General features: G+C 42.7%; 1 protein-coding gene across 4 annotated transcripts in view; it reads left to right on the forward strand.

Annotated features, from left to right (window-relative positions):
* The window catches only part of LOC124048149 (protocadherin-15-like), a 353,300-nt gene that overhangs the window by 260,234 nt on the left and 77,095 nt on the right, over positions 1 to 15,971 (forward strand). For all 4 annotated transcript variants that reach the window (XM_046368624.1, XM_046368627.1, XM_046368626.1 and 1 more), the window contains 3 exons: positions 10,591 to 10,707; positions 14,392 to 14,532; positions 14,646 to 14,758. In XM_046368624.1, coding sequence (XP_046224580.1) covers positions 10,591 to 10,707; positions 14,392 to 14,532; positions 14,646 to 14,758 — 371 coding nt within the window. The remainder of the gene's footprint in view (positions 1 to 10,590; positions 10,708 to 14,391; positions 14,533 to 14,645; positions 14,759 to 15,971) is intronic.

Here is a 15,971-nt window from a genome sequence, read left to right on the forward strand (position 1 = left end):
TGTACAGTAGTACAGTATTATAGTATTATAGTAGTACAGTAGAACAGTAGTACAGTAGAACAGTACTACAGTAGTGCAGTATTATTGTAGAACAGTACTACAGTAGTACAGTATTATAGTAGAACAGTAGACCAGTATTATGGTAGAACAGTAGAACATTATTATAGTAGTACAGTATAACAATTATGGTAGTCTACGTAACATTGCAAAAATCAGAAACTTTCTGTCCAAAAATGATGCAGAAAAATTAATCCATGCTTTTGTCACTTCTAGGTTAGACTACTGCAATGCTCTATTTTCCGGCTACCCGGATAAAGCACTAAATAAACTTCAGTTAGTGCTAAATACGGCTGCTAGAATCCTGACTAGAACCAAAAAATTTGATCATATTACTCCAGTGCTAGCCTCTCTACACTGGCTTCCTGTCAAAGCAAGGGCTGATTTCAAGGTTTTACTGCTAACCTACAAAGCATTACATGGGCTTGCTCCTACCTACCTCTCTGATTTGGTCCTGCCGTACATACCTATACGTACGCTACGGTCACAAGACGCAGGCCTCCTAATTGTCCCTAGAATTTCTAAGCAAACAGCTGGAGGCAGGGCTTTCTCCTATAGAGCTCCATTTTTATGGAACGGTCTGCCTACCCATGTCAGAGACGCAAACTCGGTCTCAACCTTTAAGTCTTTACTGAAGACTCATCTCTTCAGTGGGTCATATGATTGAGTGTAGTCTGGCCCAGGAGTGGGAAGGTGAACGGAAAGGCTCTGGAGCAACGAACCGCCCTTGCTGTCTCTGCCTGGCCGGTTCCCCTTTTCCACTGGGATTCTCTGCCTCTAACCCTGTTACGGGGCTGAGTCACTGGCTTGCTGGGGCTCTCTCGTGCCGTCCCTGGGGGGTGCGTCACCTGGGTGGGTTGATTCACTGTTGTGGTCGGCCTGTCTGGGTTTCCCCCCTTTGGGTTGTACCGTGTCGGAGATCTTTGTGGGCTATACTCGGCCTTGTCTCAGGATGGTAAGTTGGTGGTTGTAGATTTCCCTCTAGTGGTGTGGGGGCTGTGCTTTGGCAAAGTGGGTGGGGTTATATCCTTCCTGTTTGGCCCTGTCCGGGGGTGTCCTCGGATGGGGCCACAGTGTCTCCTGACCCCTCCTGTCTCAGCCTCCAGTATTTATGCTGCAGTAGTTTATGTGTCGGGGGCTAGGGTCAGTTTGTTTATCTGGAGTACTTCTCCTGTCCTATTCGGTGTCCTGTGTAAATCTAAGTGTGCGTTCTCTAATTCTCTCCTTCTCTCCTTCTTTCTCTCTCTCGGAGGACCTGAGCCCTAGAACCATGCCCCAGGACTACCTGACATGATGACTCCTTGCTGTCCCCAGTCCACCTGGCCATGCTGCTGCTCCAGTTTCAACTGGCCTGGGCCCTAGGACCATGTCCCAGGACTACCTGACATGAGGACTCCTTGCTGTCCCCAGTCCACCTGGCCATGCTCCTGCTCCAGTTTCAACTGTTCTGCCTTACTATTATTCAACCATGCTGGTCATTTATGAACATTTGAACATCTTGGCCACGTTCTGTTATAATCTCCACCCGGCACAGCCAGAAGAGGACTGGCCACCCCACATATGCTCTCTCTAATTCTCTCTTTCTTTCTCTCTCTCGGAGGACCTGAGCCCTAGGACCGTGCCCCAGGACTACCTGACATGATGGCTCCTTGCTGTCCCCAGTCCACCTGACTGTGCTGCTGCTCCAGTTTCAACTGTTCTGCCTTATTATTATTTGACCATGCTGGTCATTTATGAACATTTGAACATCTTGGTCATTTTCTGTTATAATCTCTACCCGGCACAGCCAGAAGAGGACTGGCCACCCCACATAGCCCGGTTCCTCTCTAGGTTTCTTCCTAGGTTTTGGCCTTTCTAGGGAGTTTTTCCTAGCCACCGTGCTTTTACACCTGCATTGTTTGCTGTTTGGGGTTTTAGGCTGGGTTTCTGTACAGCACTTTGAGATATCAGCTGATGTACGAAGGGCTATATAAATAAATTTGATTTGATTTGATTTGGTAGTACAGTATTATTGTAGAACAGTACTACAGTAGTACAGTATTATAGTAGAACAGTATTATAATAGTACAGTAGTATAGTATAATAGTATTACATTAGAACAGTTGAATAGTAGTACATTAGAAGAGTAGAACAGTTTTACAGTAGAACCGTATTATAGTAGAACAGTATTATAGTAGTACAGTAGTACAATATTACGGTAGAGTATTATGGTAGTACAGTAGAACAATAGTACAGTAGTACAATGTTATAGTAGTACAGTAGAACAGTATTATATTAGAAGATTAGGACATTATTACAGTAGTTCAGTAGAACATTAGAACAGTATTATAGTTGTACAGTAGTACAGTAGAACAGTCCTACAGTAGTACAGTATTATTGTATAACAGTATTACAGTAGAACAGTATTATGGTAGAACCGTATTATAGTAGAACAGTATTACAGTACAGTATTTACATTTACATTTAAGTCATTTAGCAGACGCTCTTATCCAGAGTAGTAGTACAGTAGAACAGGATCATAGTTGAACAGTAATACATAGAACAGCATTATAGTAGTACAGTATTATAGTAGTACAGTAGTATAGTAGTATAGTAGAACAGTTGAGCAGTAGTATATTAGTACAGTAGAACAGTATTGTAGTAGTACAGTAGAACAGGATCATAGTTGTACAGTAGAACAGTATTATGCCGAAATTGTTGCCACCCCTATTACTAGCCTGTTCAACCTCTCTTTCGTGTCGTCTGAGATTCCCAAAGACTGGAAAGCAGCTGCGGTCATCCCCCTCTTCAAAGGGGGAGACACTCTTGACCCAAACTGCTAAAGACCTATATCTATCCTACCATGCCTTTCTAAGGTCTTCGAAAGCCAAGTCAACAAACAGATTACCGACCATTTCGAATCTCACCATACCTTCTCTGCTATGCAATCTGGTTTCAGAGCTGGTCATGGGTGCACCTCAGCCACGCTCAAGATCCTAAACGATATCTTAACCGCCATCGATAAGAAACATTACTGTGCAGCCGTATTCATTGATCTGGCCAAGGCTTTCGACTCTGTCAACCACCACATCCTCATCGGCAGACTCGACAGCCTTGGTTTCTCAAATGATTGCCTCGCCTGGTTCACCAACTACTTCTCTGATAGAGTTCAGTGTGTCAAATCGGAGGGTCTGCTGTCCGGACCTCTGGCAGTCTCAATGGGGGTGCCACAGGGTTCAATTCTTGGACCGACTCTCTTCTCTGTATACATCAATGAGGTCGCTCTTGCTGCTGGTGAGTCCCTGATCCACCTCTACGCAGACGACACCATTCTGTATACTTCCGGCCCTTCTTTGGACACTGTGTTAACAACCCTCCAGGCAAGCTTCAATGCCATACAACTCTCCTTCCGTGGCCTCCAATTGCTCTTAAATACAAGTACTAAATGCTACTAACTAAATGCATGCTCTTCAACCGATCGCTACCTGCATCTACCCGCCTGTCCAACATCACTACTCTGGACGGCTCTGACTTAGAATACGTGGACAACTACAAATACTTAGGTGTCTGGTTAGACTGTAAACTCTCCTTCCAGACCCATATCAAACATCTCCAATCCAAAGTTAAATTTGCAACAAAGCATCCTTCACTCATGCTGCCAAACATACCCTTGTAAAACTGACCATCCTACCAATCCTCGACTTTGGCGATGTCATTTACAAAATAGCCTCCAATACCCTACTCAACAAATTGGATGCAGTCTATCACAGTGCAATCCGTTTTGTCACCAAAGCCCCATATACTACCCACCATTGCGACCTGTACGCTCTCGTTGGCTGGCCCTCGCTTCATACTCGTCGCCAAACCCACTGGCTCCATGTCATCTACAAGACCCTGCAAGGTAACGTCCCCCCTTATCTCAGCTCGCTGGTCACCATAGCATCTCCCACCTGTAGCACACGCTCCAGCAGGTATATCTCTCTAGTCACCACCAAAACCAATTCTTTCTTTGGACGCCTCTCCTTCCAGTTCTCTGCTGCCAATGACTGGAACGAACTACAAAAATCTCTGAAACTGGAAACACTTATCTCCCTCACTAGCTTTAAGCACCAACTGTCAGAGCATCTTACAGATTACTGCACCTGTACATAGCCCACCTATAATTTAGCCCAAACAACTACCTCTTTCCCAACTGTATTTAATTTATTTATTTATTTTGCTCCTTTGCACCCCATTATTTTTATTTCTACTTTGCACATTCTTCCATTGCAAAACTACCATTCCAGTGTTTTACTTGCTATATTGTATTTACTTTGCCACCATGGCCTTTTTGCCTTTACCTCCCTTCTCACCTAATTTGCTCACATTGTATATAGACTTGTTTATACTGTATTATTGACTGTATGTTTGTTTTACTCCATGTGTAACTCTGTGTCATTGTATCTGTCAAACTGCTTTGCTTTATCTTGGCCAGGTCGCAATTGTAAATGAGAACTTGTTCTCAACTTGCCTACCTGGTTAAATAAAGGTGAAATAAATAAAAAAACTATAGTAGTACAGTAGAACAGTGTAGCAGTATTATAGTACAACAGTAGAACAGTATTATAGTAGTACAGTATTATAGTACAACAGTAGAACAGTATTATAGTAGTACAGTAGAACAGTAGTACAGTAGAACAGTATTTTAGTAGTGCAGTATTACAGTAGAACAGTAGAACATTATAACATTAGTACAGTAGTACAGTATTATAGTAGTACAGTATTATAGTAGTACAGTAGAACAGTGTAGCAGTATTATAGTACAACAGTAGAACAGTATTATAGTAGTACAGTAGAACAGTAGTACAATAGAACAGTGTAGCAGAATTATAGTACAACAGTAGAACAGTATTATAGTAGTACAGTATTATAGTACAACAGTAGAACAGTATTATAGTAGTACAGTAGAACAGTAGTACAGTAGAACAGTATTTTAGTAGTGCAGTATTACAGTAGAACAGTAGAACATTATAACATTAGTACAGTAGAACAGTATTATAGTAGTACAGTAGAACAGTGTAGCAGTATTATAGTACAACAGTAGAACAGTATTATAGTAGTACAGTATTATAGTAGTACAGTAGAACAGTAGTACAATAGAACAGTGTAGCAGTATTATAGTACAACAGTAGAACAGTATTATAGTAGTACAGTAGAACAGTATTTTAGTAGTGCAGTATTACAGTAGAACAGTAGAACATTATAACATTAGTACAGTAGAACAGTATTATAGTAGTACAGTAGAACAGTATTATAGTAGTACTGTGGTACAGTAGAACGGTAGAACAGTAGAAAAGTAGCCACTAAAATAGATCAGGATGGTGATGTGGTATTACTCTGCACTTAAACAAGACTGTAGTACTCAGCCGGTGTCCTTGAGTAGAATTCTTTCAATCTAGCTGCTACATAGATATGTTACTCATGAAAAAAAGGATACTGTTAAAGAGGGACACTGGAGGACGACACCTTTGAAGCTGTGAAGCACTGCTGCTTTGTGTTAGGGTTTAGCATTCTCATTCCCTCATTCCTAACGCCGCACTCCCTCATTCCTAACGCCTCACTCCCTCACTCGTCACCAATACGATGACCTGTGTGTTTTACCAGCCAAAACAACATGGGAAAAGGAATGAAAAGTACAAATGAGGTGTATCCATCCTCCTTCCTGTATCTAAAGGGCAGGGAAACAGATAGTGTACCTTTCCGTCTGGCGATGCTAATCGATGATTATTTGCTGTTGAGACAGAACAGTGCGGCGCGAGGTAGGATGGTAATGTAACGTGATGCCTGGTCCGTGGAGACTAGAGGGAGAGCGGAGTGATTAAGCTGTGAGATCGCTTCTATGGGTTGTATAGACTTGATGAGGAAACCATCGATAGAAACATAATAACACAGTTGAGATTCTTTGCCGCAGCATTTTCCACTCTGCCAGGGCAAAACTCACTCAGAGAACCGCTAGGTTTTATTAACAAGCCGAGGTACTGTACCAAGGATGTATAAATTCTGTGAGCACGAGGAGGCCAGGGAAGGATGTGTAATTTGTATACATGAACTAGCCTGGCCTCATCTTGGACTTTGTGAGGCGACATACTCTATTGAATGTAGCTCTGTCTTAATGATGAATAGTTGAGCAGCCACTGGACAGATTCTAGATGTTTTCTGTTCTGATCCAAGCTATCCAAGTAGCAGCACTCATTATTGGGTCTCTTCAGTCGTCAGACACAGTGTCTTCGGAAAATACGACTTATTTAGTACTGATGTCCTCTACCAGTGACTATGGGTTTGGCATAGCTCCACCTAAAGCTGTTGCTTTTGTGGTTCACACACACAGTCTAATGATCTCTCCCAAGCCTGAAGTTAAAACAGTCCCTCCGCTGCATGCCCCGCTGTGTCAGCCATAATGAAGTCTCATGGTCTGCTATTGAGTGTACAGCTCCCTCAGAAAGTATTCACACCCCTTGACTTTTTCCACATTTTGTTGTGTTACAGCCTGAATTTAAAGTTGCCTAAATTGACATTTTGTGTCACTAATCTACACACAATACCCCATAATGTTAAAGTGTAATTTTGTTTGTTGAACATTTTTGGAAATGAATAAACATTTTAAAGCTGAAATGTCTTGAGTCAATAAGTATTCAACCCCTTTGTTATGGGAAGCCTAAATATGTTCAGGCGTAAAAATGTGCTTTAACAAATCGCATAAGTTGCTTGGACTCATTCTGCGTTCAATAAAAACACCATTTTTGGAATGACTACACCATCTCTGTACCCCACACATACATGTATCTGTAAGGGCACTCAATCAAGAAGTGGATTTGAAGCACAGACTCAGCCACAAAGACCAGGGAGGTTTTTCAATGCCTCGCAAATAAGGGCACAGATTGGTAGATGTGTAAAAAATTTAAAAAGCAGACCATGACTATCCCTTTGAGCATGGAGAAGTTATTAATTATACTTTGGAAGGTGTATTGATGCACCCAGTCACTACAAAGATACAGTTTTCCTTCCTAACTCAGTTGCTGGAGAGGGGGGAAACTGCTCAGGGATTTCACCATCATGGTGATTTTAAAACAGTTACAGAGTTTATTGGTTGTGATATAAGAAAACTTAAGATGGATCAGCAACATTGTGGTTACTCCACAATACTAACCTAAATGACAGAGTGAAAAGAAGGAAGGCTGTACAGAATACAAATATTCTAAAACATTCATCCTGTTTACAACAAGGCACTTAAGTAATAGTGGTAATAACTTTTTGTCCTGAATACAAAGTGTAATGTTTGGGGCAAATCCAACACAACACATCACTGAGTACCACTCTTCATATTTTCAAGCATGGTGGTGGCTGCATCATGTTATGGGTATGCTTGACATCTGCAGGGACTAGGGAGCTTATTATGATACAAAAATAAAGCAATAAGCACAAGTAAAATCCTATTGGAAAACCTGGTTCAGTCTGCTTTCCAACAGAAACTGGGAGACTAATTCACCTTTCAGTAGGACAATAACCTAAAACACAAGGCCAAATCTACACTGGCAAGACCAAATCTTCACTGAAATTGCTTACCAAGATGACATTGAATGTTCCTGAGAGGCCTAGTTACAGTTTTGACTTTAATCTGCTTGAAAATGTCTCTCTAGCAATGATCAACAATTAACTTGACAGAGCTTGAAACATGTTTTCTAATAATAAAGGGCAAATATTGTACAATCCAGGTGTTCAAAGCTCTTAGAGACTTATCGCCTCCAAATGTGTTTCTACAAAGTATTGACTCAGGGGTGTTCATAATTAGGTAAAATAGATATTTCTGTATGACATTTTGGTTTAGTACTCTGCCTAAGTGCTAATGGGAGACTCTCTCGGCCAGGCTGACAGTTGTGAAGGCCGCCGAACGATGAGCAGGGGGAAATGGTTTGCCATGTCCAGCAGCAGTGACAGTGATGGTGCTAGCTACTTCACTAATTTACAAAAATATTGAAATCAATCCAACACTCTGAAGATGCAGCATGTTAATGGAGGCTATCTGTTTACAAACTCATGCATACACAGACATGCTTCTCATGCTGAGCATCTAACTGTGAGGGGTATCTTTATTATTGTTATTATAGCATAGTAGTAGTAGTAGGAGCGGTATGAGCAGTAGCAATAGTACTAGTAGCAGTAGTAGTAGCAGCAGTATGAGTAGTAGTAGTAATAATGGTAGCATGGCCTATCTCAAGGCCATCAGACTATTAAATAGCGGCTACCACCGGTTAAACACAACCCTGCACCTTAGAGGCTGCTGCTCTCTGTTCAGAGACCTGGAACACTATTCAGCGGTTACTCAACCCTGCACCTTAGAAGCTGCTGCCCTCTGTTCAGAGACCTGGAACACTATTCAGCGGTTACTCAACCCTGCACCTTAGAGGCTGCTGCCCTCTGTTCAGAGACCTGGAACACTATTCAGCGGTTACTCAACCCTGCACCTTAGAGGCTGCTGCCCTCTGTTCAGAGACCTGGAACACTATTCAGCGGTTACTCAACCCTGCACCTTAGAGGCTGCTGCCCTCTGTTCAGAGACCTGGAACACTATTCAGCGGTTACTCAACCCTGCACCTTAGAGGCTGCTGCCCTCTGTTCAGAGACCTGGAACACTATTCAGCGGTTTCAACCCTGCACCAGAGGCTGCTGCCCTCTGTTCAGAGACCTGGAACACTATTCAGCGGTTACTCAACCCTGCACCTTAGAGGCTGCTGCCCTCTGTTCAGAGACCTGGAACACTATTCAGCGGTTACTCAACCCTGCACCTTAGAGGCTGCTGCCCTCTGTTCAGAGACCTGGAATACTATTCAGCGGTTACTCAACCCTGCACCTTAGAGGCTGCTGCCCTCTGTTCAGAGACCTGGAACACTATTCAGCGGTTACTCAACCCTGCACCTTAGAGGCTGCTGCCCTCTGTTCAGAGACCTGGAACACTATTCAGCGGTTACTCAACCCTGCACCTTAGAGGCTGCTGCCCTCTGTTCAGAGACCTGGAACACCATTCACTTTAATAATGTTTACATTCAGTTTTACTCATTTCAAATGTATATACTGTATTCTACTGTATTTTAGTCAATGCCACTCTGACATGGCTCGTCCCAATATTTATATATTTCTTAATTCCATTCTTTTACTTTTAGATGTGTATGTATTGTTAGATAATACTGCACTGTTGGAGCTAGGAACACAAGCATTTCGCTACATTCGCAATAACATCTGGTAAATATGTGTGTGACCAGTAAATTTGATTTTAGCAGTAGTAGTACTTGTAGTAGTAGTAGTCGTACTAGTAGCAGTATTAGTAGTAGTAGCAGTAGCAGTTGTATCAGTGTTAGTAATAGTAGTAATATTAATGATAGTAATAGTAGCAATAGTAGTACTTTTAGTAGCATTATCAGTAGTAGTAGTAGTAGCAATAGTATTTGGAGTAGTATCAGTATTAGTAGCATTAGTGTAGCATTAGTAGTAGTAGCAATAGGAGTAGTAGTCGTAGTAGTAGTGGTAGCAGTAGTAGTCGTAGCAGTAGATTTTAGTAGTAGTAGCAGCAGCAGTAGCAGTAGTTGTTAGTAATAGCAGTAGTTTTAGTAGTACTAGTAGTAGTTGTAGTAGCAGTAGTCGTAGCAGTATTAGCAGCAGTAGCAGTAGTTTGGAGTAGCAGTAGTATAAGTTGTATCGGTATTAGTAGCATTAGCAGTAGAAGTAGTTGGGGTAGCAGCAGTAGTAGTAGTTGCTGTTGTAGCAGCAGCAACAGTAGTAGTAGTAATAGCAGCAGTAGTTTATAGTAGTAGTTGTGGTAGTAGTAGTAGCAGTAGTTTTTAGTAGCAGTAGTAGAGGTTGTGTCAGTATTAGTAGCAGTAGTAGTAGTTGTAGAAGCAGCAGTATTAATTGTAGTAGTAGTTATAGTGGTAGTAGCAGTGGCAGTAGTTTTTAGTAGCAGTAGTAGAAGTTGTGTCAGTATTAGTAGCATTAGCAGTAGTAGTAGCAGTAGCTGTAGTTTGTAGTAGTAGCAATAGTCATAGCAGTAGTAGAAGTTGCAGTATTAGCAGTAATATCAGTGGTAGTAGCATTATTAGTAGTAGTAGCAGTAGCAGTAGGAGTAGTATCAGTATTAGTAGCATTAGCAGTGGTAGTAGTAGCAATAGCAGTAGTAGTTGTTGTTGGTATTAGTTGCAGTAGTCTGTAATAGTAGCAGTAGTTTTTAGTAGTAGCAGTAGTTTTTAGTAGTAGCAGTAGTTTTTAGTAGTATTAGTAGCAGTAGTTTGTAGTAGTAGCAGTAGTTTGTAGTAGCAGCGGTAGTAGTAGTAATAGAGGCAGTAGTAGAAGCAGTAGCAGAAATTGCAGTAGTAGTTGTAGTAGTAGTATTAGCAGTAGTAGTAGCAGATATAGCAGTAGTTTGTAGTAGTCGTCGCAGTAGTAGGTTTTTACAGTCAAAAGAGCTGTTGATTCAGACACTTATCTCACTAATTGCATGGTTGTGTTTCTCTTGTTCTTCTCCAGGATATGAATGACTACTCTCCAGTGTTCAGCCAGGTGGTGTACAGGGGCATGGTGGCTCCCAACGCAGTCAAGGGGACCGTGGTCGCCACGGTACAGGCAGAGGACCTAGACCCTCCTGTGAGTAGACAACAATGTGACGGCTCTGTGCTCTGTGCTTGACTGTAACTTTACAACATGGCTGCCAGGTTTCTGCTCCCATGGCGATGCCGGTGAGACAGTGATTGACTCTGTCCAAGCCAGCGATTTAGAGGAGAAAAGGTTACTGTGCTTGTTCATTGTAGTTGTGTTTGCATGACGTGTTTCTAATTAATAAGCATGGTTCACAGAGGATGGTGTCCTATTGTTGGAATGGTTATTGATTTAGATATACTACATGCCAAAAAGTATGTGGACACCCCTTCAAATTAGTTGATTTAGCTATTTCATCCACACCTGTTGCTGACAGGTTTATAAAATCTAGCACACAGCCATGGAATCTCTATAGATAAACATTGACAGTAGAATGGTCCGTACTGAAGAGCTCAATGGCTTTCAACGTGGCACTATCATAGGATGCTACCTTTCGAAAAAGTCAATCGTCAAATTTCTGCTCTGCTAGATCTGCCCCGGTCAACTGTAATGTCTAGGAGCAACAACGGCTCAGCCGCGAAGTGGTAGGCCACACAAGCTCACAGAATGGGACCGTCGAGTGCTGAATCGCATAGGGCGTACAAATTGTCTGTCCTGGGTTGCAACACTCACTACCGAGTTCCAAACTGCCTCTGGAAGCAACGTCAGCACAAGGACTGTTCATCTGGAGCTTCATGAAATGGGTTTCCATGGATGAGCAGCCGCACAAACACAAGCCTAAGATAACCATGCGCAATCCCAAGCATCAGCTGGAGTGGTGTAAAGCTCGCCGCCATTGGACTGGAAGTGTAAACACATTCTCTGGACTGCTGAATCACACTTCACCATCTGGCAGTCCAACAGACAAATCTGGGTTGGCAGATGCCAGAAGAATGCTACCTGCCTGAATGCATAGTACCAACTGTAAAGTTTGGTGAAAGAGGATCAGTCTCCTTAGTTCCTGTGAAGGGAAATCTTAACGCTACAGCATACAATGACATTCTAGACAATTCTGCCCTTCCAACTTTGTGGCAACAGTTTGGGGGAAGGCCTTTTCCTGTTTCAGTATGACAATGCCCCCATGCACAAAGCGAGGTCCATAAAGAGATGGTTTGTCAAGATCGGTGTGGAAGAACTTGACTGGGATGCACAGAGGCCTGACCTGAACCCCATCGAACACCATTGGGATGAATTGGAATGCCTACTGTGATCCAGGCCTAATTGCCCAACATCATCAGTGCCTGACCTCACTATTGTTCTTATGTCTGAATGGAAGCAAGTCCCCCTCTCAGAAATGTTCCAACATCTAGTGGAAAGCCTTTCCAGAAGAGCACAGGCTGTTATAGCAGCAAAGGGAGGTACCAACTCCATGTTAATGCCCATGATTTTTGAATGAGATTTTCGACGAGCAGGTGTCCACATACTTCTGGCCAGATAGTGTGCATCGGTCGAAGTTGGAGTTGTTGCAGTGTGTTTTGGTTATGTTATGCTATTATTTCTGTGGGAGTCAAAGTCTCGTCATTTTGGGCTTTCATTTATTTATAATGTCTTGTGTTGGTGGATTTCATTCATACATGAGTTATAGATGGTTATTCATGACAGAGGTTGATATCACTACATGTTCTTACATCTTATAGCCATGGGTGGACCTTCAGGCAGAAAGCAATCTGCCTTCTGCATGTCGTATAGGAGCATATTCCTCATGCTTACTGTGTTGTGGGATTTCATTGGCCCGTGGCCTGAAAAAAATAATACCAGTGTTACCAAGCCGACGTCTCAAGGCGTGGAGAATTATCCATGCCTCGGCAACAAGCTCCTGAATATACAATGGTATTAAACGCTTGATTTCACAAATTCACCCGTCACATTGGTAGATGACTTACGATCTCTCAGAACAAATAACGCACAGAGCAAATGTTATTCATGAATGATAACAGTCAAGTGATATGCAGTGGAAATAGTCTAAGGCATTTCTCAAACGCATAGATAATATTCCATATGTAGCTAGTGCATAGTGGTACAGTAGGACAGAGCTTACTGTATAAAGACAGTTTCCTCTTTAACTTACCTGTCCTGTTATAGGTCAAGTTATTCCAAAGAATTGTGTTATTGGTCACAGCAGTCGGTAGTAGAGGAGGGAAGAAAACAGGACAGAAAAACAAAAGAGAGCAGAGGAAAGGAAGAGTAGAGAGCCCCATCGGAGGTCCAGGCTTGCCCCGCTGGAGACCACCTCTGCCTGGCAGGCTTGGCAGGCTGAGCTGAGCCCCTGTGATATCTCTCTACATGGATGGGAGGCCCTGGCTGGGCTGGGACTGGTGCTGCCAGCGCCCCACTCCGCATCACTTCTCTCTCTCCGTAGTATGTAAAGCAGTTCTGAGATGACAGGAAAGGCAGGTTCTCAAGCTGAGCTGCGAGATGAATCACTGAAAGAGACGGGGAGGGAGATGGAGACGCCACAGAGCCTTCCTGGCACCTAGCCTGACGAGAGCCTCAAAGCAGGCCAGCCCCCCAGTCTCACACACAGGTCACTCCTGGTCATGAATTCAGGCGAAGAGACGGAGCAGAGAACCTCCCTCCCTCTTGTTTCACTCTCTCTTTCGTCTACTTCCCTTCCTCTCCCCTCTCTCGCTCTTTCTCTACCACTCTCTGCCTCTCTCGCGCTCTTTCTTTCTTTCCTTCTCTCCATCCAAGTTTGTTGACAGATAAGCTGTGGAGGGTGGCAGTCCACAATGCACATTTTATGTGACGATGTCACTGTTCCCTCCACTGTCCTCAGCATCTCAGACACAATGGTCTGCCTTTTAATATGAGCTTTTGTAGCATAAGCTATCCTATGTCCAAGTTGGTCCTCAAAGAGATGATACTTTTTGAAACTCAAGTAAAAGCTGGATGAGACTCAAGTCAAGTCTCTTTGGTTCTGTTCTGTTGTTTTATCGAACATCTCACAAGTGAATTCAGTGTGCTGTGCAAGCTGTTCAATGTTTTCTCCCAACTGTTCAGTATTCATGCAGGGAGGGAATGTTTGGTGTCACAATAGAGAAGATCAGTTGTTAATGAGAGAAAGGTAATCACACTCTGTTGGGCTTCTGATATCAGGAGTTCAATTACTCCTCTCATTTCCCATCTTGTCTAATAATGTTTTATATGCGATACGCAATTAACACGATCCTATGAACAAGCTACACAATCAGCATTCATTATACTGGTATTATTTAATACCCCACCCCAGAGTGAACCCCTCCCCCTTTAATCAATCTGATAGGCAGAGTAGTTGCTTTGTCACTAAATGTTATGATCACACACTGTGAAAGTGTGTGATCATAAAAAATATATTGTTGAAAGTGTAGCTTTCTCTCTATTCAAACAAAGGAAGACACTGCAAGCCTGCTCATGACTGGCTATTGACTGGGAAGACTAATCTCCTTGTTCTTTGCTGCCAGCCAAGCTACTGGGCACAAGCAGGGTCTTAGCATCTCAAGAAGCTATTTCATCATGGAAAATCAACTAGAATATTAAAAAAATTGAGAGAGAGAGAGAGAGATATGTTTTCTCCCCCTGGAGGCTCTCATTCCCCCTCACTTCACCGCCCAAAATGATCTAGACACCCAACCGAGTTCCTGCCTTAGAGCTTTGGGTAGATAGTCTTGTCATTGCAGATAAATGAACAGGAGGTGTGTGTTTTCCTGTTCACAGGGCACCCCTGCCAGCCATGTGCGTTACAGACTGGACCTGAATGAGGAACCTTACAGTGGCAGCATCTTTGACGTGGATGAAGTCACAGGCAGCGTCATCACACGAGTCAACCTCAATGAAGAGCCCAATCTAGTGTTTAGCGTGAGTACATACCCATTTACAATTACTGATTTGAGAGGGGGTTGGGGGCTTTTGAGTGACACCCCATGTTCCACTTCATCTATTCATCAAATTGATTTTATTTCCCTCTTCAGCTGGTTATTGTTGCCTATGACGACGGGGAGCCAATGAAAGTCAACAAGACCCTGGTGGTTATCACTGTCCTGCAACCCTCCATCATACCAGTTTTCACCCAGGAGGAATACAGGTACTCTACATGGACAGGACTGTCATGTAGACTATTATTTGATCAAAGTGGAGCCGTGGACACTGGTGGACATGACAAATGATGTAGCCTATGACAGTGCTCTGTGCTTTTATGAGGTCATATGGTCAGAACACAGGCTTTCCTCTTTTATGAGGTCATATGGTCAGAGCACAGGTTTTCCTCTTTTATGAGGTCATATGGTCAGAGCACAGGTTTTCTTCTTTTATGAGGTCATATGGTCAGAGCACAGGTTTTCCTTTTTTATGAGGTCATATGGTCAGAGCACAGGTTTTCCTTTTTTATGAGGTCATAGGTCAGAGCACAGGTTTTCCTCTTTTATGAGGTCATGGGTCAGAGCACAGGTTTTCCTCTTTTATGAGGTCATATGGTCAGAGCACAGGCTTTCCTCTATTATGAGGTCATATGGTCAGAGCACAGGTTTTCCTCTTTTAAGAGGTCATATGGTCAGAGCACATGCTTTCCTCTTTTATGAGGTCATATGGTCAGAGGACAGGTTTTTCTCTTTTAAGAGGTCATATGGTCAGAGCACAGGTTTTCCTCTTTTATGAGGTCATATGGAAAGAGCACAGGTTTTCCTCTTTTAAGAGGTCATATGGTCAGAGCACAGGTTTTCTTCTTTTATGAGGTCATATGGTCAGAGCACAGGCTTTCCTCTTTTATGAGGTCATATGGTCAGAGCACAGGCTTTTCTCTTTTGAGGTCATATGGTCAGAGCACAGGCTTTCCTCTTTTAAGAGGTCATATGGTCAGAGCACAGGCTTTCCTCTTTTAAGAGGTCATATGGTCAGAGCACTGTAGAGACTGTATAGAGACTGTATAGATCTCCAGCTTTTTTAGTTACAATGTACAGTAAATTTGAAAAAATGCTGAAAAAACAATGTTAAATACTCTTCGTTAATGCCTCTTTTTGGAGATGTTAAGGTATTTAAGAGAATGCTAAACTGTTGATGTATTTTCTGAAGGGGTTAGAGGCGATATGGAAACTGTCAGTTAAGCTTTCATTGCTAGTGTTTAATGAATATTCATTATAGCTCACAGCTAGAGTGTGTAGCGCAGCAAATGTACTGTACCACTACACACTTTTGTTTTCTCAAAGGGTAAAGTGCACTTGCTCTGCATGAAATATAGCACTTTTATTGAATTAAGTATTGTACATATATGACATAAGGGGCTAATTAATTCAGCTCCCCTG

This window comes from Oncorhynchus gorbuscha, linkage group LG11 (genome assembly GCF_021184085.1).
Source record: "Oncorhynchus gorbuscha isolate QuinsamMale2020 ecotype Even-year linkage group LG11, OgorEven_v1.0, whole genome shotgun sequence".
NCBI classification, from domain to species: domain Eukaryota; kingdom Metazoa; phylum Chordata; class Actinopteri; order Salmoniformes; family Salmonidae; genus Oncorhynchus; species Oncorhynchus gorbuscha.